The following is a 24,446-nucleotide window of genomic DNA, read 5'->3' on the forward strand; positions in this document are numbered from 1 at the left end:
GGAAATTCCCCCCCACAGAGAATAGCAGGCTTCCCTCCGACACACACACACACACACACACCACCCAGACCAGACCCGACTCTTCCTCCACCCGAGTTCGAGGGGAACGCCCCGGTACACCAGCAGCGCTTCCAACACTCACACCTGCACACGCTGACTCAACACCGTACTGAGGACTTTACATTTATAATCCCAGACCGTAATCTCAGAGTCAGATCCATCTCAGAGTAATTGAACACACAGCTCTGAATCCGACAGGTTAGTTTTATAGGCTACTCCAGAGAACCCCGCCCCCCACACACACACACCACCTCAGGTGTCCGGCGGTCCACGCGTTGCTTTACTATGATGGTCTTCCATGAGTCAGCCCCATGCAGTCTGGTCGCCAGTCCCTCAGAGTTCACATGATAGAAGCCTCTCTTCTCAATACTGTTGATCCTTCTTCGTGTTGTATGAGCACTGTAAATTCCATCGCCCTCACCCCCCCCCCCCTACCCCCCTTTCTTCGAGCCAAAAATCGCACCAGAGCTTCTTCACCTGTCGATTCTTACCTGTTCCAGTAGTATTTCCTCCAGTTATGACTTATGCATTCTAAATTATATATATATTATAAATGTATCAACTGTATATTTGACATTTTCTAAAATAAACCTAACCAAAACCCACCCAGCTCCAGGGTCGTGCCGTTTGTGTGAATATGAAGCTCTCCATCGCCCACTAGTGGATCATGTTAGTGTAACAACTGTACCAAATTACATTACAATACATTTTTGTGTTTGGAAAGTAAAATAGTTAAATAATTGGTCTTTAAATACTTAGTCTTTATGCAAATTTAGCACACAGGAAATTGAAAAAAATAAACAACCTGAGAAAGGATGACCAGGACCAGCTTTTCAGTTTTTAAAACTTTTTTATTGTTTTTAAATTTTTTTACTCATTTTTTAAATTATTTATATTATCTACAAAGTAAAAGTTTCTTTTAACTTAAAAGTTACATAGTGGTCCGGTGAGATGTGGAACATCACCTTGGCCATCATTATTTCATAAATATCGCCTCTGTCCTCTCTGCCAAACGTGTGTTAATCACAGGAAGATTCTCTCTCCTTTAGTTTGGTTAGAAACTTGTTCTGAAGTCTTAGATGCAGCAGTAGCAGCAGCAGAAATTAAACAGTAGAGTTAATACTGTCTAAAGTTGGAAGAATTTTTCATATCAAGATGCAGACAAAATACAAGTTCCAGTTTGATTTTTCTTATATCTCCCTCATCTCTTTACACACAAGTCTTAATTGGCAAGCTGAATGGAGTTACACTGGGGGACCCTCTGCATGTGTTTCAGGATGTTTGGGGGCGGAGAGAGGGAGGAGAGGAACGAGGGATGGGGGGAGGGGGGGGGACAAGGGATCCTTTCTGTTGTTAGAACTCTAGAACAATAAAACATCTGTCCACTGCATTGACCTGTTAGCATTCTGTATGATTGGAGAGGGGGATGGAGGGAGGGAGGGATGGAGAGATGGAGGGAGGAGGGGAGGGAGGGAAGCACATGTGGAGCATGTCTGAGGAGGAGAGAGGCAGCGCTGTCTTCTTCTCTGGTTGTGGAAGAGCAACAGAAGGGGTCAGTGTGCTCCTCAGCGCCCCCTACAGCTGCTGCTGATGGTGAGGTTGCACTGGAGGGACAGAGGACACAAAGACATTACTACTGGAACACAGATGTGGTAGTAGACAGACAGACAGATCAACAGACAGACATTACTACTGGAACACCGATGTGATAGCAGACAGACAGACAGACATTACTACTGGAACAGAGATGTGGTGGCAGGCAGGCAGACAGAGACAGACAGACATTACTACTGGAACACAGAGGTGGTAGCAGACAGACAGACTAATCAGCCAACAGACAAGACACAAATTGACATGCAGAGACAGACAGACCAGCAGGCAGACAGACAGACAGACCGACCAGCAGACAGACAGACAGACCGACCAGCAGACAGAGAGACAGACAGACAGACCGACCAGCAGACAGACAGACAGACAGACCGACCAGCAGACAGACAGACAGACAGACAGACCGACCAGCAGACAGACAGACAGACCGACCAGCAGACAGACAGACAGACAGATGTGAAACCCAGACGGGTGACAGGGGGAGCAGGCGGGAGGTCAGACCAGCAGGTGAGTACCTTGGGGGTGCGCCAGATAGGAGAAGTGTGTGGTGGAGGAGACGGGGATGGGGTTGAGGGCGCTCTGGGGCATGGGGGGCTGGGGCCCCCCGGGGGGCTGCGTGGTCATCAACATCATGGGGGGGTGGGTGGCGGCCGCGTGGTGGGACTGCACCATCCCAGACTGCATGTGAGCCTGACAGAGAGAGAGAGACAGAGTAAGAAAGGGAAATGGAGAGAGAGAGAGAGAGAGAGAGAGAAACGGAGAGATACAGAGAAACGGGGGGAGAGAGAGAGACAGAGAGAGATGGAGAGAGAGACAGATACGGAGAGAGATGAGAGAGAGAGAGAGAGAGAGAGAGAGAGTAAGAGAGGGAAATGGAAAGATACAGAGAGATGGAGAGAGAGAAAGTAAGAGAGGGAAATGGAGAGATAGAGAGAGAAACGGAGAGATGGAGAGAGAGAAAGTAAGAGAGGGAAATGGAGAGAGAGAAACGGAGAGATACGGAGAGAAACGGAGAGAGACGGAGAGAGATGGAGAGAGATGGAGAGAGAGACAGAGAAACGGAGAGAGATGAGAGAGAGGCAGAGAGAGAGAAAGAGTAAGAGGGAAATGGAGAGATAGAGAGAAACAGAGAGATATAGAGAGAAACGGAGAGAAAGACAGAGAGAGAGATGGAGAGAGAGACAGAGAGCGATACAGAGAGAAACGAGGAGAGAGACGGAGAGAAAGACAGACGGAGAGACCGACAGAGAAATGCAGAGACAGACAGATGGAGAGAGAGACATGCTCTGACATCGCTGCTCCTTGGCCTACATCTTACAACGGTGTGTGTGTGTGTGTGTGTGTGAGGGTGGCGTACGTGTGTGAACTCGAGTGTACGGATGCGAGAGTGCTTCTAAAGATATACGGGCGTGTCTGTGTGTGCGCCTCGCCCTCCCGCTTGTGCGTAAGCGCGCGCGCGCGTGTGTGTGTGTGTGTGCGCCCTCACCTGCTGGACGTGGGCCATGTGGTTGTGGCTGTAGCCGTGCTGCACCTGCTGGGGGTGCAGGGTGTAGACCGCCTGCTGGGGGGAGGGGAAGCTGCCCTGCGGGGACTGGGGGTTGGGCCCCGGGGTCATGGAGGGCGGGGTGGGCGCCAGCGCCGAGTACATCTGCTGCTGCGGCGCGTTGGCCAGGTGCATCTGCTGCGCCTGGTGCTGCCCGTGCTGCACGGGGCTGGGAGCCGGGTGGCCGCCGCCCCCGCCGCCGCCGCCGTGCCCGCCGCCGCCCTGCTGGCCCTGGCCGGTGGGCGTGGCCGAGGGCTGGGGGTGCTGGGGGTGGGCGTGCAGCGTGGCGCTGGGGTGCGCGTACTGCTGGGGCATCGGCCCCTGGGACACTGTGGAGGAGGAAGGAGAGAGAGAGAGCGAGGGGGGGGGAGAGGGGGAGAGGAAGGGGGAGGAAGGGAGGGAGAGAGGGGGAGGGAGGGAGAAAGAGAGAGAGGGAGGGAGGGAGTGAGGTAGGGAGAGAGTTGGTTACTGTTGTGGTGTGGACTGAGACTCTCTCACACACACACACTCACACTCACACACACAGCGGCGGCGGGGCTGCAGTGGTACGTACCGTACATGGTGTGCGTCTGCTCCCCGTACTGCGTGGTGGCGGAGGAGACCAGGCCGGGCTGGCCGTGGGTGGGCGGGGCCATCATCCTGGCGCTGCCCTGCATCACCGGGCTGAACACGTGCTGAGCCTGGGGGGGACGCACAGCAGGGGGTCACAGGGAGGGGAGAGGTGTGTGTGTGTGTGTGTGCGCGCACCTGGGGGTGACAGCAGGGGTTACAGGAAGTGTGTGTGTGTGTGTGTGTGTGTGTACCTGGGACTGGTAGTGGGGCATCTGCTGGACCAGGGGCTGGCTGGTGAGCTGCTCAGTGTGTGTGTGTGTGTGTGTGTGTACCTGGGACTGGTAGTGGGGCATCTGCTGGACCAGGGGCTGGCTGGTGAGCTGCTCTGTGTGTGTGTGTGTGTGTGTGTGTGTGTGTGTACCTGGGACTGGTAGTGGGGCATCTGCTGGACCAGGGGCTGGCTGGTGAACTGCTGTGGGCTGCAGGTGAAGTACTGGGCAGAGTAGGCGGGGCTAGGGGCCACGATGGGCGGGCCTGCGGCCGAGGCCGGGTGCATCATGGTGGGCGTGCCCTGGGGGTGGTGCTGGTCGGACCTCTGCTGAGGCATGTTGGGTACTGTGGTCCACAGTGGGGGCGCAGAAGAGGAGAAACGCAGGCCTTTAAAACGACAACACGGAGACAACTACGGGGGACAGGATTGTGACTGGTGGTGGGGGGGTGGATACTGGGTCACATGGTTAGAGAGAGAGAGAGAGAGAGAGAGAGAGAGAAAGGTAGAGAGAGAGATAACAGACAAAGAGGGGAAGTAGAGAGCAAGAGAGAGAGAATAGAAATAGAGAGGGAGCGAGAGAGGTAGAGACAGAGAGAGCGAGGTAGAGAGAGATAGAGCGAGGTAGAGGAGAGAGAGGTAGAGAGAGGTAGAGAGGTAGAGAGAGAGAGAGAGGTAGAGAGAGGTAGAGAGAGAGAGGTAGAAACAGAGAGAGAGCAGTGAGTATTCTCACTTTTACCTGGTCTGTAGGGCTTGGTCTGGCTCACTGTCATGTGGGGCATCTGGACATGGTACATGGCTGGAGACTGGAGAGAGAGGAGAGGAAGACCACGTTAAAACACTCCTCCTCCTGTCCTCCCATCACACCCCTTCTGACCTCTACACACACGCGCACACACACACGCACGCACACACACACACGCGCACACACACACACACACACGCGCGCACACACACACTCCTGTTGTTCACAGCATGCCTTGTGGACCTGGTGGGTGTGAGGGTGTCTAGCCTGGCGTCCTCGGACCAGCATGCATGACCCCTGACCTGGGCCTCTCTGACCCCTGACCTGGGCCTCTCTGACCGCTGCGGGCCACAGCCTCCGAGGGGGGGGGGGGGGGGGGGGGGGTCGCTCCCGCATGGCTGGATGGGTGACAGCTGTCTGTCACCTATCCCTCCACGTCAAATCGGCAACGAAGGGAGGAACAAGGGAGGAGGGAAGGATGTGTGTTCAGAGGATTGGAACGGGGCCCTGGTCTGGCCTGGGGGTGAGGATGCCCGGTCGTCCGGTCAGGACGTCGGCGGACCATGCATGTCCTACTCTACGGCTGGCTACGCGTCTAACTACACTGCCCCGGCTACGGCAGCCACATCTGCTCTGGTTCGAAAGAGGGAGGAGCTCTTGGGTCTCTCAGAGAAAGAACACGTGAAGAACGTCCAATCAGCTAAGAGCATGTGTCTTGGTCAAGCTTGGCTAATAAGGCTAGTGTACACTGAGATGAGGTTAAGGTCCTAATCAAGATGGAAGCCGAGAGGAATTGCAATACGAGGTTGGCAGGCCAACATCAGATGGACATTTCGGCAAGCAAACATCTCATACTGATTTGGGAGAGAGAGAGAGAGACGGAGAGAGAGGAAGAAAATGGAGAACAAGTAGAAAGCTGAGGAAATTCACAAACCTTCCATATTAGGCTTTTCTAATGGAGAGAGAGAGAGGGAGAGAGAGAGAGGGGGAGAAAAGGAAAAAAAAAACAACAACCATTCTTTAGTGGGTCACCAAAACGTTTCTCTAGCAGAGTGACCCCATGACGGATCACCAAGACGTTCTCAGAGCAACTTAGAGAGAGAAAAAACACTTTCATTCACCGTCCAAAAAAAACAACATGTTTTGACAGATTTTATAACAGCATGTGTCTGGAAGGCTCACACTCACAGACTAACAATAGCGTTAGTGTAGCTGAAACAGTCAGTTGGTCTGCATTTGAAACAGTCAGTTGGTCTGTATTTGAAACAGTCGGTCTGTATTTGAAACAGTCAGTTGGTCTGTATTTGAAACAGTCAGTTGTTCTGTATTTGAAACAGTCAGTTGGTCTGTATTTGAAACAGTCAGTTGGTCTGTATTTGAAACAGTCAGTTGGTCTGTATTTGAAACAGTCAGTTGGTCTGTATTTGAAACAGTCAGTCGGTCTGTATTTGAAACAGTCAGTTGGTCTGTATTTGAAACGGTCATGTGGTCTGTATTTGAAACAGTCAGTTGGTCTGTATTTGAAACAGTCAGTTGGTCTGTATTTGAAACAGTCGGTCTGTATTTGAAACAGTCAGTTGGTCTGTATTTGAAACAGTCAGTTGGTCTGTATTTGAAACAGTCAGTTGGTCTGTATTTGAAACAGTCAGTTGGTCTGTATTTGAAACAGTCAGTTGGTCTGTATTTGAAACAGTCAGTTGGTCTGTATTTGAAAGAGTCAGTTGGTCTGTATTTGAAACGGTCAGTTGGTCTGTATTTGAAACGGTCAGTTGGTCTGTATTTGAAACATTGAGTTGGTCTGTATTTGAAACAGTCGGTTGTTCTGTATTTGAAACAGTCGGTTGGTCTGTATTTGAAACAGTCAGTTGGTCTGTATTTGAAACAGTCATTTGGTCTGTATTTGAAACAGTCATTTGGTCTGTATTTGAAACAGTCAGTTGGTCTGTATTTGAAACAGTCAGTTGGTCTGTATTTGAAACAGTCAGTTGGTCTGTATTTGAAACAGTCAGTTGGTCTGTATTTGAAACAGTCAGTTGGTCTGTATTTGAAACAGTCAGTAGTTGATGGTCAAACCCAGGCACCTGTGAAATGTTTTCCATATCACAATGTAATCCAGTTCCAGGACTGGTGTTTGTCAGTAAACAAGGATGTACTGTAGATGTGCATGACACACACAGATAGACAGGCAGAAAAACGGATAAGCAGACAGACAAGCAGACAGAGAAACAGAAGCAGACAGACAGAAACAGAGAAGCAGACAGAAAGAGAAAGACCGAGAAACAGACAAGCAGATTCTGAGAAGCAGACAGACAGCAGATAGAGAAACAGAGGCAGACAGACAGGCAGACAGAGAGAGAAACAGACAATCAGGCAGACAGGAAGAATGGCCAGATGTTCAGAGGACAGAGAGAATGTGAGAGAGAGAGAGAGAGAGAGCGGAGAGAACATGAGAAGAGTGTGTGTGGTAGAGCTTTCATTTTTCCCTTTAAACTAACATCATTTGTAGAACATTTCTGTTACAGCTTAATCGTGGCATTTGACCAAGCAAAGGGAACTGCAGGATGTCTAGACTAGACAGTTTTAATTACCACAAGACTTTTGATCAAAGTTTTTGCTTCCTGAACAAGGGCCAGAACCACAACGGCCTTCTCTTGGTCTGATCATCTGTTTGGGGGTTCAGTTCAATGAAAGCTCAGTTGAAAGAAGTTTAGAAGCCGTCTACAGGGCAGAGATAAGATGGGTGTAGGGGTGACACCAACAGGGGATTAATAATTGTCTACCAGACGGCCTTGTCTCTTGGCATCTTCAAACTGCTCAACGATTGGTTAAGAGAGATTTAAATACTATGCTTACATTGGCTAAATGAAGGTTTAGGGTGTATCTAATGGCCCATTAACGACCGCGCCAAAAAGTACAGAGTCGATTCTACTCTACTTGCTTTTTGGGTCTTCGCACCGCGTAGGCGCGTAGAGACGAGGCGAGGAGTTACTTTTTTTCGGACTTGCTCCGCCGAGATTCCAAGCGAGCTGTAGCGAGGTCGTGTAAACACTGCAGACCTCTGATCGGTCAGAGAGGATGGTCTCTCGCTGATGACTAGCCTGCTTCAGTGAAGCTCAAGGTGCCAAGCCTCCCGAAAAAGCCTCCTCATTCAGTCCATGAGAACATTTTTTTTTTCCCAGCAGATATCTTGATCTAGGACAAGCAGTTTTGTGTTCATACTGTACGTGTGGCATTTATTTAGTTTGGGAGACCACCGTGACTGCGCTAAGCAGCAGTCAAACAAGGAAGTGATTGGGCATGAACGTATAAAATCGCAGAATTAAGGGTCAATCTGTCCATGGATTTTTTTTTGTGCCAGCGAATATCTTAATACAAGATTGATTGATCTAGGAAAGCAGTTTTGTGGTTGTAAAACAGGAAACCCCATCTGTCGTCACCCAGCATTGCTACGATGACCAGTTACATTTAGGGGACACTATTTGAGGTGGAAAGCACACTGAAAAAACAATAAGGCAAGTAAAGTCAAATAAAGCTGAGTTAAGTTGCCCCGGTACCATGCTATCGAAAGACACCTTTAGTTACAGTAAAAACAAGGGTGTTGTATTCAAACTATACACCGTTTTCAGGAAACGTCTGGCTGACACTTTGTTGTCGCGTTTGGAAAACTTTTCTCACTGCAGGTAAAATTAAGCTAGTCAATATCTGAGGAACAAGGATACTTTTTCATGTCTACAATTTTCCACAACAAGAGACAGGCGTGCAGGTGGTCATTCTGACAGAGGAGGGGAGGAGAGAGAGAGAGAGAGAGAGAGAGAGAGAGAGAGAGAGAGAGAGAAGAGAGAGAGAGAGATGGTATCGGTGGTACAGGAGAGGAGTGTAGAGAGAAAGGGAGTTATGCAGAGAGCGAGGGAATTTGTGTGCGATCACGTGCAAGCATGTATGTTTGTTTGTGTGTGTGTGTGTGTGTGTGTGTGTGTGTGTCTGTGTGTTTATGTGTACATGTGAGCTGTGTGTGTGTGTGTGTGTGTGTGTGCGTCTCACCTGTACTCCAGGGCTAACGGGAGTGAGAGGGTACATCTGGGGGAAGCAGACGGTCTGGCTGTAGACGGCTTGGGGTTGCACCACGATGGAGGGGCTGGGCTGACCCTGGGGTCGCGGGGGCGTTGGGGTGGACGCCGGCTTGGGCTGGCGAGAGAGACACACACACAGGGTTGTGGACTAGAATGACAGTGTGTGTGACCTCCACTCACAGAGATGCTCCAACTTTTTAGACACGGTGGGGTGGGGGGTGTAAGGATCATTTATTGTGTGTGTGTGTGTGTGGGGGGGGGGGGGGGACACTGACCTGGGAGCTGAAGGCTCGGGGGTTGAACTCCTTGGCGTTGGGGTTCAGAGTTGACTTCCTCACTTGGCTGCGGAACAAGAAGAAGAAGAATTAGACACTTCGGATGTGTACGGTACCTTCTCACCTCTGAAACCTGGAGCCATCCTCTCTCTCTCTCTCTCTCTCTCTCTCCCTCCCTCCATCCCTCTCCCGACTCACTCTGGGACCTCCTTCTTCTCCTCCTTCTCCTCGGCCTTGGCCCCTCCCCCGAACGTGGGCGCGGTCGTCTGGACGCCCTGCGACGTCATGTCGGGGCCCGCCCTCTTCTGGTCGGGGAGGGCGGGGTTAGAGGGGGAGGGGGAGAGGGCTCCGGGGCTGCCTGGTTTGCTCCCGCCGGCGGCGGCGTTGTTGGGCGCGGCAGGGTTGTTGGGCGCGGCGGCGGCGGTGGTCCCGGGGCCTCCCTCCTCGCCCTCCTGCCCGGCCGCGGGGCTCTTCTCCGGGGGCGGGTCCTTGGGCTTGTCCCTCATCTGGTCAAACTTTGGGTCTGAATTAGAGCTGGACTGCAACTAAGAAAGACGGATGAGAAAGGGAGGGACAGAGAGAAAGAGAGAGAGAGGGAGGGAGGGAGAGACAGAACGGAGGACAAGAGATTATGGTTGAGGAAAACGGCTGACTGCGACCAGATACTCCTCTGAATGAAATGGGTGTAACTTACCCTAAACTCTACGCCAAACTTCTTTAAATTGTCTATTTGCTTTCTGTAGTCTGGTGCCCTGGCTGGGGGTCCTGCAGAGAGAGAGAGAGAGAGAGAGAGAGAGTGGGGGAGAGAGTGAGAGAGACAGAGAGAAAGAGACAGAAAATGAGAGAGGGAGAGAGACAGTGAGTGAGGGAGAGAGAGAGAGACGGAGAGAGAGAGACAGAGTGAATGAGAGAGAGTGAGAGACAGAGAGAGTGAGAGAGACAGAGAGAGAGAGAGAGAGAGACTGTCAGAAGTCAGAACCATCTTTCCAAGAACAAGGTCACAGAGAAACTTTAGATGCGTGAGGAGCTTGTGGCTGGCTGGCTGTCTAGACTGGAAGTACCTTTGGACAGAGGTCTGCTCTCTAGGGGTTTGACGTTCTCCTTGTTAGCTGTGGGAGACGTCTGTCTCGTCTCCTGCACACGGCTCTCCTTAGCTGGGGACAGGACAGACAGAGGACAGGACCAGTCAGCTGACTGTATTGTATATAAAACTGTACACCATCAAATATTTTCTATGTCGTACGCCATGGACAGGGAAGCTACCTTGAGCGGGCGTGGCAAGAGAACTTACCTTCCGCTGAGGGAGTGGCGGCCATGTTGGGGGCGGGGCTTGCAGCTGTGGGGGAGGGGGCGGAGGTCGGCGTGGCGACCGCGTCCACCGGGGCGATCCCGGCCTGAGGGGAGGGGAGGGAGGAGGAGGAGGGGCCGGGGGAGGCTCCGCCCAGGCTGTTCTGACGAGGTGAGCGGGGTCTGTGGGCTGCGGGGGTGGAGAGGAACACACTTAAAAACAAGGTGGCGCGATCTAGGGGGCGAGTTTGATCTGAAAACGGCGCGCGCCGCTTTGCAACGCTTTCTGGGTCGAACGACGTTTTCCTGGAAACGGTGTGGAACGGGCTTTGAGGTAGGTTTTCTCTCGTTTGGTGGGTGGGTCAGAGGTGTTGTACCTTCTCAGTGCAACACACAGGGTGTTCAACGCACCACCGTTTCCGTTTCAATAAACGTTTCGCAACGTTTTGTCTGGGCTGAACTCACCCCAGTTGACATTCACACTCCCAGTTGTAGAACTAGATTCACACTCATTCAATTCACTTAGGGCTCCCTGAAGAGAATATCTCACTTACATACAGCAACATACCATAATAATATGTACCATATTATTAGACAGGTGTCACCACTAGATTCACATCTTGAACCTGCGTCTCCTTAGAGCCGTGAGACTCAGAACTTTGTTTACAATCTCGTGTTGGCTGAGATTTGGGCTCCGTGGACGAACGCAGACCGACGGAGACGTACTTCCCGAAGCAGAGGGAACCAGGAAGTGGGCTCCTACCTCCGCTGACCACGGAAGAGGGAACCAGGAAGTGGGCTCCTACCTCCGCTGACCACGGAAGAGGGAACCAGGAAGTGGGCTCCTACCTCCGCTGACCACGGAAGAGGGAACCAGGAAGTGGGCTCCTACCTCCGCTGACCACAGAAGAGGGAACCAGGAAGTGGGCTCCTACCTCCGCTGACCACGGAAGACCAGGTTCCCCCTCCTCCGGAGCTGCTGCGGGTTGGGGGAGGCGCGGGGACCTCCCCTGGGGAATTGTGGGGGATGAAGTCCACTCCGGGGGGCCCTCCGCTTCTGCAGGCCGGGACTCTGTGGGTGCGGGGGGTCCGCTGGGACTTGGGGGACATCCTGGGGGGGCCTGGCGGTAAAGGGGTGGGGGGAGGGGGGGGTTATCACAGGTTTAGGACGCGGATAAGAGGCTCAATCCGGACCTAGAGGCGCTGAGGAAACGGCTGGCTCTCATTCGGGCATTTCGGTTAGTGAGCGGTCGCTCCGCCTCTCCAGAGGGGGGACCGGGAAAGCCACGCCCCCCCCCCCCCCCCCCACGCGGTCAAGCAGGTCGACGAGCGGCGTGCCTCCGTATCTACGCACACTTCCTTAGCGCTCGCCACGGCAACCACACACGGCGGGAGGGTTACGGGTGAGCAGGTAACACGAGACACACACACACACACACACACACACACCTGGGCGGGGGGTCAGAGAGGTAAGGAAGTGAGGGACCCAATTTTGATGGCCCAGCAGTGTTTGGTAGCAGGACAGAGAGGCGGAGTTAGAACAGCAGTAGGGTTAGGTAGTTAAAACGGGGGGGGGGGGGTATTCCAGAAAGCTGGTTTAGTGAAAACTCGGATTGGATTGGATTGAATCTCAGGGTTAGCAAACTAAAGAGTTTTCACTAAACCTGCTTTCTGGAATATTCCCCAGGTTAGTTGGAGTCAGCCCAGCCAGACCAGAAGTGGGGGGAGGAGGAGGAGGAGAAAGAGGAGGAAGTGGAGGAGGAGGAAAAGGAGGAGGTGGAGAAAGAGGTAGAGGAGGAGAAAGAGGTAGAGGAGGAAGAGAAGGAGGCAGATAGGGATGGGGGTGAGGGAAGGTGTTCAGGGTAGGGGTGAGGGTAAGTGTTCAGGGTAGGGGGTGAGGGTAAGTGTTCAGGGTAGGGGGTGAGGGTAAGTGTTCAGGGTAGGGGGTGAGGGTAGGGTTCAGGATGAGGGTAGGGTTCAGGGTAGGGGGTGAGGGTAAGGGTTCAGGGTAGGGGGTGAGGGTAAGGGTTCAGGGTAGGGGGTGAGGGTAAGTGTTCAGGGTAGGGGGTGAGGGTAAGGGTTCAGGGTAGGGGGTGAGGGTAAGTGTTCAGGGTAGGGGGTGAGGGTAGGGTTCAGGGTAGGTGTTCAGGGTGAGGGGTGAGGGTAGGGTTCAGGGTAGGTGTTCAGGGTAGGGGGTGAGGGTAGGGTTCAGGGTAGGTGTTCAGGGTAGGGGGTGAGGGGTGAGGGTAGGGTTCAGGGTAGGTGTTCAGGGTAGGGGGTGAGGGTAGGGTTCAGGGTAGGTGTTCAGGGTAGGGGGTGAGGGGTGAGGGTAGGGTTCAGGGTAGGGGGTGAGGGTAGGGTTCAGGATGAGGGTAGGGTTCAGGGTAGGTGTTCAGGGTAGGGGGTGAGGGTAAGTGTTCAGGGTAGGGGGTGAGGGTAAGTGTTCAGGGTAGGGGGTGAGGGTAGGGTTCAGGGTAGGGGGTGAGGGTAGGGTTCAGGGTAGGGGGTGAGGGTAGGGTTCAGGATGAGGGTAGGGTTCAGGGTAGGTGTTCAGGGTAGGGGGTGAGGGTAAGTGTTCAGGGTAGGGGGTGAGGGTAAGTGTTCAGGGTAGGGGGTGAGGGTAAGTGTTCAGGGTAGGGGGTGAGGGTAAGTGCTCAGGGTAGGGGGTGAGGGTAGGGTTCAGGATGAGGGTAGGGTTCAGGGTAGGTGTTCAGGGTAGGTGTTCAGGGTAGGGTTCAGGATGAGGGAAGGGTTCAGGGTAGGTGTTCAGGGTAGGGGGTGAGGGTAAGTGTTCAGGGTAGGGGGTGAGGGTAAGTGTTCAGGGTAGGGGGTGAGGGTAAGTGTTCAGGGTAGGGGGTGAGGGTAAGTGTTCAGGGTAAGGGAGGAGGGTAGGGTTCAGGATGAAGGTAGGGTTCAGGGTAGGTGTTCAGGGTAGAGGGTGAGGGTAGGTGTTCAGGATAGGGTTCAGGGTAGGGGGTGAGGATAGGGTTCAGGGTAGGGGGTGAGGATAGGGTTCAGGGTAGGGGGTGAGGGTAGGTGTTCAGGGTAGGGGGTGAGGGTAAGGGTTCAGGGTAGGGGGTGAGGGTAGGTGTTCAGGATAGGGGGTGAGTGTAGGGTTCAGGGTAGGGGGTGAGGGTAAGGGTTCAGGGTAGGGGGTGAGGGTAGGTGTTCAGGGTAGGGGGTGAGTGTAGGGTTCAGGGTAGGGGGTGAGGGTAGGGTTCAGGGTAGGTGTTCAGGGTAGGGGGTGAGGATAGGGTTCAGGGTAGGTGTTCAGGGTAGGGGGTGAGGATAGGGTTCAGGGTAGGTGTTCAGGGTAGGGGGTGAGGATAGGGTTCAGGGTAGGTGTTCAGGGTAGGGGGTGAGGATAGGGTTCAGGGTAGGTGTTCAGGGTAGGGGGTGAGGATAGGGTTCAGGGTAGGGGGTGAGGGTAGGTGTTCAGGGTAGGGGGTGAGGATAGGGTTCAGGGTAGGGGGTGAGGGTAGGTGTTCAGGGTAGGGGGTGAGTGTAGGGTTCAGGGTAGGGGGTGAGTGTAGGGTTCAGGGTAGGTGTTCAGGGTAGGTGTTCAGGGTAGGTGTTCAGGGTAGCGGGTGAGGGGTGAGGATAGGGTTCAGGGTAGAGGGTGAGGGTAGGTGTTCAGGGTAGGGGGTGAGGGTAGGTGTTCAGGGTAGGTGTTCAGGGTAGGGGGTGAGGGGTGAGTGTAGGGTTCAGGGTAGGGGGTGAGGGTAGGGTTCAGGGTAGGGGGTGAGGGTAGGTGTTCAGGGTAGGTGTTCAGGGTAGGGGGTGAGGGGTGAGTGTAGGGTTCAGGGTAGGGGGTGAGGGTAGGGTTCAGGGTAGGGGGTGAGGGTAGGTGTTCAGGGTAGGTGTTCAGGGTAGCGGGGTGAGGGGTGAGTGTAGGGTTCAGGGTAGGTGTTCAGGGTAGCGGGGTGAGGGGTGAGTGTAGGGTTCAGGGTAGGTGTTCAGGGTAGCGGGGTGAGGGGTGAGTGTAGGGTTCAGGGTAGATGTTCAGGGTAGGGGGTGAGGGTAGGTGTTCAGGGTAGGTGTTCAGGGTAGCGGGGTGAGGGTAGGTGTTCAGGGTAGGTGTTCAGGGTAGCGGGGTGAGGGTAGGTGTTCAGGGTAGGGGGTGAGTGTAGAGTTCAGGGTAGGGGGTGAGGGGTGAGGGTAGGTGTTCAGGGTAGGGGGTGAGGGTAGGGTTCAGGGTAGGGGGTGAGGGTAGGTGTTCAGGGTAGGTGTTCAGGGTAGGGGGTGAGGGTAGGTGTTCAGGGTAGGTGTTCAGGGTAGCGGGGTGGTGCATGTTCATGTTCACTCTGTGCTCCACACCACATGGTTCCCAGGTACCTTCAGAGGACATGCGTTTGGGCAGGGTGGAGGCTGGCACTGGGGGGCCGTGGGCACTGGGGTGGGACGGGGGCCGCGAGGGCCGAGAGGGGGGTCTGGAGGGAGGTCTGGTGGGCGTGGCCGCCCTGGGGGGCAGGGAGGAGGGGCCTGACTGGTAGCGAGAGGGGGGGCGGGAGGAGGGAGACGGGCAGGGCGATGGCCAATGGGCACCTGAGAGGGACACATGACAGAATGACAGACAGCAGAGGAGAACCAATAAGAGAGAACAAGGGGGGGGGGGGGGGGGGAGCAAAATATGGACAGAAGATGTAGACAATTAGTCGATGACAAAAAAAGATGGATGCTGTTAACAGGAACGGGGGGATGACTGGAGGAGGGGAAGGAGGAGAAGTGTTAAACAGAGTGAGATACGTAAAATGGAGTCCAAAAATAACTAAATGTCAAACTCAGTGGAGAATATTTTAAGGATATGATGATGCAGAATGAAAGATTGAAAAGGGATACGGCCTAGCTTGCTAGCGTATTTACAGACGACTAGATGTGTGGAATAGCAAGCTGTCTAAATGCTGAAAAAGAAAAAGAGAAATATCCCTTTAATATGGTCAAATGAACCCATGCAATGAAGTAGCGTTGGGTGAGAGGGTGGCTGATATGGTGGAAATGCAAAGAGATGGAGGTGAGGTCCGCTAGCGCAAGAGGAGGTGTGGCCTGTGATGACGTGGGGGTGAATCAGAATCAGAACTGGGATCATGCTGGGAACACTGGGACCGCGGCTCACTGCTGCCCTCTGCAGGCCTGCTGGGGGGTACTGCGGCGGGGAGTCTCGGCATGGTGACTGGACTACGTCCCCCTCAGGACGCCCTCGCCGGCAGCTGGGGACGGGAGTGTGTGTGTGTGTGTGTGTGTGTGTGTGTGTGCAGTCTTGTGTTTCGGGTCCGATGTGGACGTGTGCGTACACGCGAGTGCCTGTGAGCGTGGAATCGTGTGTGTGTGTGTGCGTGTGCTGGTATGTATCCGTACCTCCGTTGACCACCCTCTGGTCCGCCCCAGGGCTGGGGCTGTAGTCGTGGGGTCCGGCTCGCGGCGGCGGGGGTCCGGCGCTGCCCTGGACCAGCCTGGGGGAGTTCTGCCTCCCGGCCCCCCAGGACATGCCCTCCCTGCTCCTCTGGCCCGGGGGAATGTACTTGTTCTCTCTGGGGGGGGGGGGGCATCCACAAATGAGTTTAATACCTGTTTATGTGTGTGTGTGTGTGTGTGTGTGTACTATGTGTTCAGTATGCGTATCCTGTAGCTGTCTAGTGTTGTGTGTTATATGTTGAGCGTGTGTCCTACTGTACGTATCGAGCGTGTGGTACTTGTAGTGTGTGTGTGTTTATGTGTGTGTAGTATGTGTTCAGTATGCATATATCTTGTAGCTGTCTAGTGTTGTGTGTTATATGTTGAGCGTGTGTCCTACTGTACGTATCGAGCGTGTGGTACTTGTAGTGTGTGTGTGTTTATGTGTGTGTAGTATGTGTTCAGTATGCATATATCTTGTCGCTGTCTAGTGTTGTGTGTTATATGTTGAGTGTGTGTTGACTGTACGTATCGAGCGTGTGGTACTTGTAGTGTGTGTGTGTTTATGTGTGTGTAGTATGTGTTCAGTATGCATACATCTTGTCGCTGTCTAGTGTTGTGTGTTATATGTTGAGTGTGTGTCCTACTGTACGTATCGAGCGTGTGGTACTTGTAGTGTGTGTGTGTGTGTGTGTGTGCGCGCGTCCTACCTGCTGAGAGAGTGCGTCTCCCTCTCTCCTCGCACCACAGCCGTGTACTTGTCCTCCTCGGTGCGCTCGTCGTTCTCCAGGGCCACGCGGGCCTTGTAGGTGGAGCTGGCCTCGATCTCGTCGGCCAGCTGGGCGGCGCGCGCCTCCCGTTTCAGGAACTCCTCCGAGTTGTCTCTCTCCAGGGGCACCCTGGGACAGCGGCACAGGGGGGAGGGGTTAGCGTCGCGAGCGAGGGAGGGAGAGAGAGAGAGAGAGTGAGAAAGATTGGGGAGACAGACAGAGCGGGTGAGAGTATTTCGGCACCCGGGCGCGTAGCGCGACGCGCATCACCAGAACGCGAAATGCTCGATAAGCCCATCCCCCTCCACTCCCGCCCCCGGAGGCTCGGCTCCTACTTCCCGCTCGGGCGCCGCGTCCTACGGCTCCGCCGGGGGCGGGAGACCAGCGCGACGGACCTAATGACGAGCCCGCATGCCCGAATCTCGACCGGATCTCAACCGGGTTCTTCGGCTGCGAAGCCCGTCTAGGCGCGGGGCGTAAACCCAAAGAGTGTTCCGCTTTCACGTTCGAAGGTGCAGAAGGTGCTAGAAACCCTTAGACAGAATGAACGCACGTGACGTCACAGAGAGAGGCGGAGAGCTAGCCTGCTGTGACCCCCTATAGTTGGGCAGGACCAATAACGTTGTCTTTATTTACCTCAAGGGGTGATTTGAAAACAAACAGGAAAATAACGTTACGTTTCTTCCAACTACAACAGTATAAGCTATCAGTATGTACATTTTGATGAATATTGACGGTTTTGGGGCGAGTAATTTTAACCAAAATGTACAGATATTTTCTGGATGAAAGGCTAAAGGCTAAAGGGAAACAGGAAGTCGTGTAGGCTGGAAGGGGAGGGCTTTAGGGGGTCGTGTCCAGCCGTTTACAATAACGACATTTCAGGATCTTTTGTTATTGTTGCTAGCGAGCTAGCTAACATTGATGTCCATAAACATATAATATCAAACGCTATACATTTCCAATTCATTTGAATGAAAACTATGTCTATAGTCTCTGAGCGACGTTAGGGGTGTCTTACGTGTAGCTGGCCAGGCTGCTGTCGTAGGTGGACTTGACTCCATACGTATCCTCGTTGTATTTGAACATGTCATTGGGGTCCCAACCGTTAGACTGGGGACAGAGAGGGTGTGTGTGAGTACTGGGTCTTTGCCTGTGAGTGTGTGTGTGTGTGTGGTGCAGTATTTTGTTTTGGTGTGTGTATGTCCACAGAAGGCTGTTTGTATGTGTCTGTGTGTTGTTGTGTGTATATGTCTGTGTGTTGGTCTGTGTGTTGGTCCCTACCACGTCCGTATCCAGGGACTCCAGGCTGTCGGAGGCGTGCTGGTCTCCTCCATCCCAGGGTTCCAGGTCCTTCTCCTTGTGCTCCCCGTTGATCCTCCCGCCCACGGCCGAGTCTGTGAAGCTGTCTGGGGGGGGGGAGGGGGCGGAGCAACACACACACACACGTTTACCAACACACATGCACAGGGGGAACACAGGGGCACACACACACAGAGGGGCAGATGCACACGCACACACTAGGGTAGAGCTAGGGTTTGTGTAGAGTAGTGCAGGTGTGTGAGAGTAGAGAAAGAAGCTGATGATTTGACCAGGCTGGGCTCACATCAGGCCCCATTCCAACCCTGTCCCCTGAGCCCCTCCCCCCTACACACTGACCCCCCCCTACACATTGACCCCCCCCACCCCCCCTACACATTGACTCCCGCCCCTACACACTGACCCCCCCCCTACACACCAACTCCCCCTCCCCCTACACACCGACTCCCCCTCCCCCCCATACACACTGACCCCCCCCCCCCTACACACTGACTCCCCCTCACACACTGCCCCCCCCCCCCCTACACACCGACTCCCCCTCCCCCCATACACACTGACTCCCCCCCCCCACACACTGACCCCCCCCCCCCACACACTGACTCCCCCTCACACACTGACCCCCCCCCCCCTACACACTGACTCCCCCTCCCCCCATACACACTGACTCCCCCTCCCCCCATACACACTGACTCCCCCCCCCACACACTGACTCCCCCTCACACACTGACCCCCCCCCCCCCCCCCCTACACACTGACTCCCCCTCCCCCCATACACACTGACTCCCCCTCCCCCCCATACACACTGACTCCCCCTCCTCCCCCTCCCCCCCTACACACTGACTCCCTGAACACTCAACACAAACCGCCTGAGGTAAGCAATCTGGTTAAAGCCACTGACTGGCCGGTTGCCAATAGGAGTATGAATTGTCATATTGCTTTTGCCTGTCCAACCCCTTCAGATCTCCAATAGTGTGTCTAAGTAGTACGGGCTCTGGGCTCTGGGTCAGCTTTCCATTAGGACAAATTAATGAACGTATCAAATCAAAGAGGGTAAGCAAGCATGCATTGTGTGTTGCTGGGAATGTTATTCATGTTATAGAACAGAACTAGCCCATTCAGAGAAATCAAATGAGAAATGTGACAAGAATCCAAAGAGCACAGCTTTTTACACACGAATTTGATGAGTTTAGAGCAGTTCTCCACAGTTCTGTGTTTCTGTTGCAATCAAATGTGATTCAGCCCCCAAGCTGTGCCGTCTCATATTGTCGAGATTAAATATTTCTATCAAAATACATACAGTATCATCATTGTCGTGGGCATGTGTAAATGTGTTTCAAACCCCCAACCCCCCAGCATAAGAGCAGAGAAGAGCAGTGGTATTACCTGTGTCTGAGGAGACTAGACCAGTTCAGGAGAGACAAACACATGGAAGAGAGGAAAGAAGAAGTGTCAGACTAAGAGTAGGGGGGGATACCCCACAGCAACGCCCCCCCCCCCCCCCCCCCCCAAACGCACAGTCTGCCAATCAATAACGTTTACACTTACAGGTTAACTAGCTGGCCATTCAAGTATTACTTAAAAAGGTGTTGGACTGAATAGTCCAAAATACAACCTTCCTTCCTTCCCCACTACGAAATCCCTGATCTGATATGACCGGATTTGTGACAGCTGTGTAGACGAGCGCCTGCTTTCCCCAATCCAATCGTGTTAGATCAGAGATGAACTCATGGTGGGGAGGAATGAGGAAGGAGGCATGTTTTAGTATTCAGACAGGGCCGGGAAGGAAGGAGGCACGTTTAGCGTATTCGCACAGGGCCCCTTAACCTGCTCCCTTTCATAACACATCACATCGCAGCAGCGCCGAAGCTCACTCACTCCATAATCACTTCATCATGGGCGCGCTAGCGCGGCCGGGGAGTCTGCCATCGCCGGCGGCCGCGGCCAGGCAGACAGACAGACGGATGGAGACTCGGGGGTGATTTACTGCGGATGAATGCGATTCTGATTCATCCAGACTTCATGCAGAGCTGCCTCTGTAGCAGCGCGTCTGGCGGGGAGCCCTCCGGGCCAATCAATACCTCGCATTAAGTCCTGCCCGGCTGGCCAATCAGAGGACAGGACGGAGCGGAGGCATGATTTACCTCCGGACTCTTTTACCGTGACGCGGCTGCAATATGCACGCGCTGGAACGGGGATCAATACTCGTATGGAGCCACAGAGCAATACACGCATATTTACTTTTCGCATCGAGGCGAACTCATTTTTGTGCGACGACGAGAAAGGGACGGACTATATGCGTCGGTGTGGATCCGTGTTTACATGCGTGTGTCTGAAAGCGTGTGCCGGTTGCTGTATGTGTGCTCGTGTGTAAATGTGAAGCACTGCACCTTTCCTGGCGAAGTTGAGGTCGACGTCTTTGAAGGTGACCACCACCACGTCAGAGGCTTTGAAGATGATGCTCTCCACGATGTCCTCCTTCCGCGGGCCCACGCTGGGCTCTGGGCTCTTCCTGTGGGCTGCGTCCAGCACCAGGTCACACTGGGGGGGGGGGGCGAACGAACACACACACACACACACACACTATAAACGGCACATCTTTCCTTGCAGTAATCACTAATCGATCATGACTGTTTTTTCCAATCTAATCATATCAGATCACTGATGAACTCCAGGGAGGAAGGAAGGGAGGAAAGGAGGAAGGGAGGGAGGGAGGAAAGTAGCAATTAAAAGGATCAAAATATGATTGATGTTGACAGAGTGAGGACTCAGGGAACCTCAGATTTAGAAAGGCAAAAGGAGGCCTGTATTCTGCCGGAGCGAGAGTGCTCCCGCTGCTCGTCTAACGGGAGCTGAATACTGAGGAGTGAGTTTAACCAAATGAACCAGGCGACGCTCACCTCGGGGCCGTACGTCTTGAATACTCCTTCGTACACCACCCCGTTCTTCACCTTCAGCTCACACTTGGTTCCCTGCGGACCACAGACGAAAGTGTTGGCACGCCGGAGTTTGTTTGTTTTTCCTGTGAACCCGCGTGACGCGGTTCAGACACGCCAACACCTCGGGAACATCTGAACGCGTCTGAACTACCTGAACGTGTTCTTTTGTCTCTGGTTTTGTTTCTCCGCGCGGCTGCTGCTGCTGACTGAGCAGGCCCACTACCAGGGTGCATTGCGAGTGTAGATTTTAGGGAACCCACAGTATGTGGTGCAAGTCATTGTCGCCCTTTACATTGTGAGAAATGGGCGAAGTGTGTGGAGTTTAAAGTGCTTGGGCTTGAGTGATCCGAGCTGAGATCACACCCCACTAGCTAAACGGCCATTACCCATACTACTGTTACCCCTGCCGGGGTAGATGTGAAGAGACACACCGCACCCCAGGTCCCTTAACCCTCACTTCACAGCCACACCCCTCTCCTATTGGCCACTCGGACCCCTAAACCCTCTAGCTGGCCCTGGGGATCAGCTGATACGGTCTGGCCTACTACAGGCTGTGGTTGCACCCTGCTGTTGGGTTTACTTGGGGACTTAACCACCTGATTTGTGTTAAACTACCTCAGAGATAGATAGATAGAGGGGATGGGGCGAAACGTACCACCACGGATGTCAGGACATGGACCATCCTCATGTTTGCATATACACCATTGAAAACAACCTGGAACAGAAGACAACAATACAACAGCCTGGCGTCAGATCTGAAGGTACTTAGAATAACGGTACCAGTGGGAAAATCGCTTCGAATAATTGGGTGCTACACTACCGATATTCAACCAACTGAGTCACGCAATCAGGACTACCACATGTACGTGTTGGAAGTTGGAAGCAAGAGTTGTTTCCCGCCCATCAAATAATGAACATTTACAAATAATGAGTGTGTACTTACTGCTGCTGCGGGACCTTTGGCACTGTGTCTACCTCTGAAAGGAGAGGACAGGCAGGGTCAATACAATCCCTGTCATCACTCGTCATGGTCCTATGACTCGATGCAAAACCTGATTCGGATGTTTTCCTTGCAAGCGAGCATCAGGTAGAGTACAAGGATATGGTCTGCTTGACGCGAGCACCTACTCACGTGCATGCATGCATGCATGCATGCATGCATGCATGCGCGCGCACGCACACACACACACACACACACACACACACACACAGACAGACACACACAGCTGAGCTAGGCGACACCCACTTTCCTCCTCACAATCGCCCCCTTCAGAATGAGCAATACATCAGACTTGAACTACTTCCAGCAAGCAGTCATGATACAATTTCAATACCTCAAAGGTGTAAATATGTGAGACATGGACCAGGTCGCGCTTTGATGAAACCCAGGCTTAGCTGTTAAGCCAAGTTGTGTGCCAGTCATCACCATACTAATCTAGAGGGGCCTCGTGAGAACAGAAACATACTGTCCAGGCTGTTACATACTGTCTGTATGGACTGTCCAAGTAAGATTGCTGAAATCAACAACCTGTTGGACAATTTTATGATAACATTACTTAAAACGGTGCATATACAAAATGTCCTGTTTCAAGGACACTAATTTTCCCAAGCAGACGAGAGCGTCAAGGTTGAGAGCAGTCCGAATTCATTGCCCAGAATCGTTACCCCCGCCCCTTTTCGCTCTCACGCACCCGTGTATGTTTCAACTTGGCATTTTCAGCCACCGTAATATTCTTACTAAATCCACAACAAATGGGGTATAATTTGCCAAACTGAGCTAGATCTCACTAGATAATCAAGGTAGCGACCTTAGGGCAAAACACGCCAGGGTGGGCAAAACGGTGCGGCAGCGAGGTTGGCACCCAGCTAGTTAGCCAGCCAGCCAGCCAAATTCTCAATATCAACCACCACCGATGCGATGGTATGCAACGCATCATCAGATTTCGCTAGCCAGTTAGCTAGCTAGCTACCAATTTAGCTGATTTCGTGTTTTTACATGCATCTATCTTTGTGCATCCGCGGGTGGCAGCTAACGTCGTAGTAGTCATCTGCACGACTGCACTGACGTTCCCTGTCAAACATCCAGTCTTTTTCCAGTTAGCGTTAGCCACCCCGGTAATAATTAGACAACCAAAATCCCTGCCACTGAAGTACGAATTATTTTCAACCCTGCTTGATTTCTCACGGATGAAATGGTTACGTTAGGTCGGTGTTCTCTCCATCCGCAGGCCTCAGAAACGTTAGCCAGTTAGCTAAGCTAGCTAGCTAATAGCTAACTTGACCAGCACCACGTCGCCAGGCCTCACGCTAAATGCGTTCACACATAGCAGACATGTTTTTACATACATCCAAGAAATGACAACTCGTGAAATTGCGATTAGGGGTTAGAAAATAGTTATTGGCGATCGTCTACGCTGTAACTACGCAATTTGGTTGCAAATCTGTCGTGTAATGTAGCTGTCACTGACCTGCCCAAATTCTGCCGTCCGCCGCTTCCCCCAGCACCAGATGCAGCAGCAGCTCCACCGCTGGGTTTGCGATTACCACCGGCCTGCTTCATGGACATGATGATCCCATAAACCACTATGTGTGCGCTGTGATTCTCAAGTCCCAAAATGATTGTACAGCCCAAGCAGATGGCGCAGAGATCGTATTAAATGGTGTCGAAATCAAGTAAGGACTAGCAAGCTAATGTCAACTTGCCCCTCTCTATTCGCAGCTGTGGTCCAATGAATGTGGTATGCTAACGTTCGCTAGCTATAGTTTAACGTTAGCTAGCAGCCAGCAACTAAGGCCAGGTATCTGTGTAAAAAAACGGAAAAAACGATAATAAAAAAGATAATATGAACTGATTAGTCTTCGGTATCAAATGTGTAAATAACAGCTCTTGTCAATTCGTCATGCAATTATAATAATGAATTCAAAGTATCTCAAGATTGGATTATCAGCTTTCTCGGATTCCTTCCGTTGCTAGCTAACAGCGAAAAGACCAAAACAGTCGGAAAGAGGACAAAAAACAGCGGAGGGATATAAGTAGAGCGTAATACTACACATCACCCCCACATATTATATTGCTCTTTTTCGTTTGACATCCGTAAAATAGACCGCCTTTCGACTAATATATCGACTTTAATACCAAATGACAGATAAAAATAATGTGTTACCTCTCCGTTTAGGAAATATGAGACCCACAAAAGCGCACTATTTACGGGAAGTAAGTGGATGATCAGCAGCGGTACTACGACATCCACGTGAGCCGGTGTTGCCTTCAATGCATATCAATGGTTGATCCGTTGTACAGCAAATTCTAAATGTACAGCGACCCTCCAAAGTTTATATTACTCAAAATCAAAATGTCCTTTTAAAAAAAAGTATTGACTGTCAGTAGCTTGACGGTGATTAAAGGTATGTTACTCCTCTCATGATGGTAAAACTTAAACCTTGGAGTAAGTCCTTTAACATTACATGTCATTATTCAGTCTATAATGTATTATTTTACGTAGTTTTGCTCCCAGGGAATTGACCTGTAAGGAATCCACTGCCTGTACCTAACCCTGACCACCGCCCCAAATGTCTTTAGCGGTTATTGACGCTGTCCGAGGTTCTGAAATGTAACAATTGTGA

The 24,446-nt window shown here is 52.6% G+C and overlaps 1 protein-coding gene across 3 annotated transcripts; it reads right to left on the reverse strand.

The window, feature by feature from the left end:
* Positions 1–912: 912 nt before the first annotated feature.
* Positions 913–23,780, reverse strand: atxn2 (ataxin 2). 3 transcript variants are annotated; one of them, XM_084439811.1, is made up of 24 exons: positions 23,291–23,780; positions 21,766–21,799; positions 21,478–21,537; positions 20,784–20,855; positions 20,274–20,424; positions 19,270–19,284; positions 17,851–17,975; positions 17,588–17,679; positions 16,510–16,698; positions 15,764–15,936; positions 11,344–11,529; positions 10,413–10,598; positions 10,183–10,275; positions 9,816–9,886; positions 9,320–9,666; positions 9,122–9,188; positions 8,818–8,961; positions 5,711–5,728; positions 4,771–4,837; positions 4,185–4,378; positions 3,765–3,891; positions 3,155–3,540; positions 2,184–2,358; positions 913–1,664 (listed from the first exon to the last, which is right to left on the reverse strand). In XM_084439811.1, exons 1-24 carry the CDS (start codon positions 23,386–23,388, stop codon positions 1,636–1,638), a joined length of 3,099 nt encoding a protein of 1,032 aa, XP_084295937.1. In that variant the 5' UTR covers positions 23,389–23,780; the 3' UTR covers positions 913–1,635. The 3 variants fall into 3 exon arrangements, 2 of the variants coding, with proteins under 2 accessions (XP_084295937.1, XP_084295938.1); XM_084439812.1 differs by lacking the exon at positions 5,711–5,728; XR_014630495.1 differs by lacking the exons at positions 913–1,664; positions 2,184–2,358 and having other exon boundaries at positions 3,402–3,540; positions 4,015–4,378.
* Positions 23,781–24,446: the final 666 nt, after the last annotated feature.

The sequence above is a fragment of the Borostomias antarcticus genome (assembly GCF_949987555.1).
Source record: "Borostomias antarcticus genome assembly, chromosome: 6".
NCBI lineage: Eukaryota > Metazoa > Chordata > Actinopteri > Stomiiformes > Stomiidae > Borostomias > Borostomias antarcticus.

Excerpts from the sequence above, each read along its gene's own strand:
- atxn2 (XM_084439811.1), bottom strand. The coding sequence starts at position 23,388 with ATGTCCATGAAGCAGGCCGGTGGTAATCGCAAACCCAGCGGTGGAGCT. Across the intron at positions 3,541-3,764 it reads GCAGACGCACACCATGTACG|TGTCCCAGGGGCCGATGCCC; the intron begins GTACGTACCACT and ends CCTCCTCCACAG. Across the intron at positions 1,665-2,183 it reads CTATCTGGCGCACCCCCAAG|TGCAACCTCACCATCAGCAG; the intron begins GTACTCACCTGC and ends CTGTCCCTCCAG.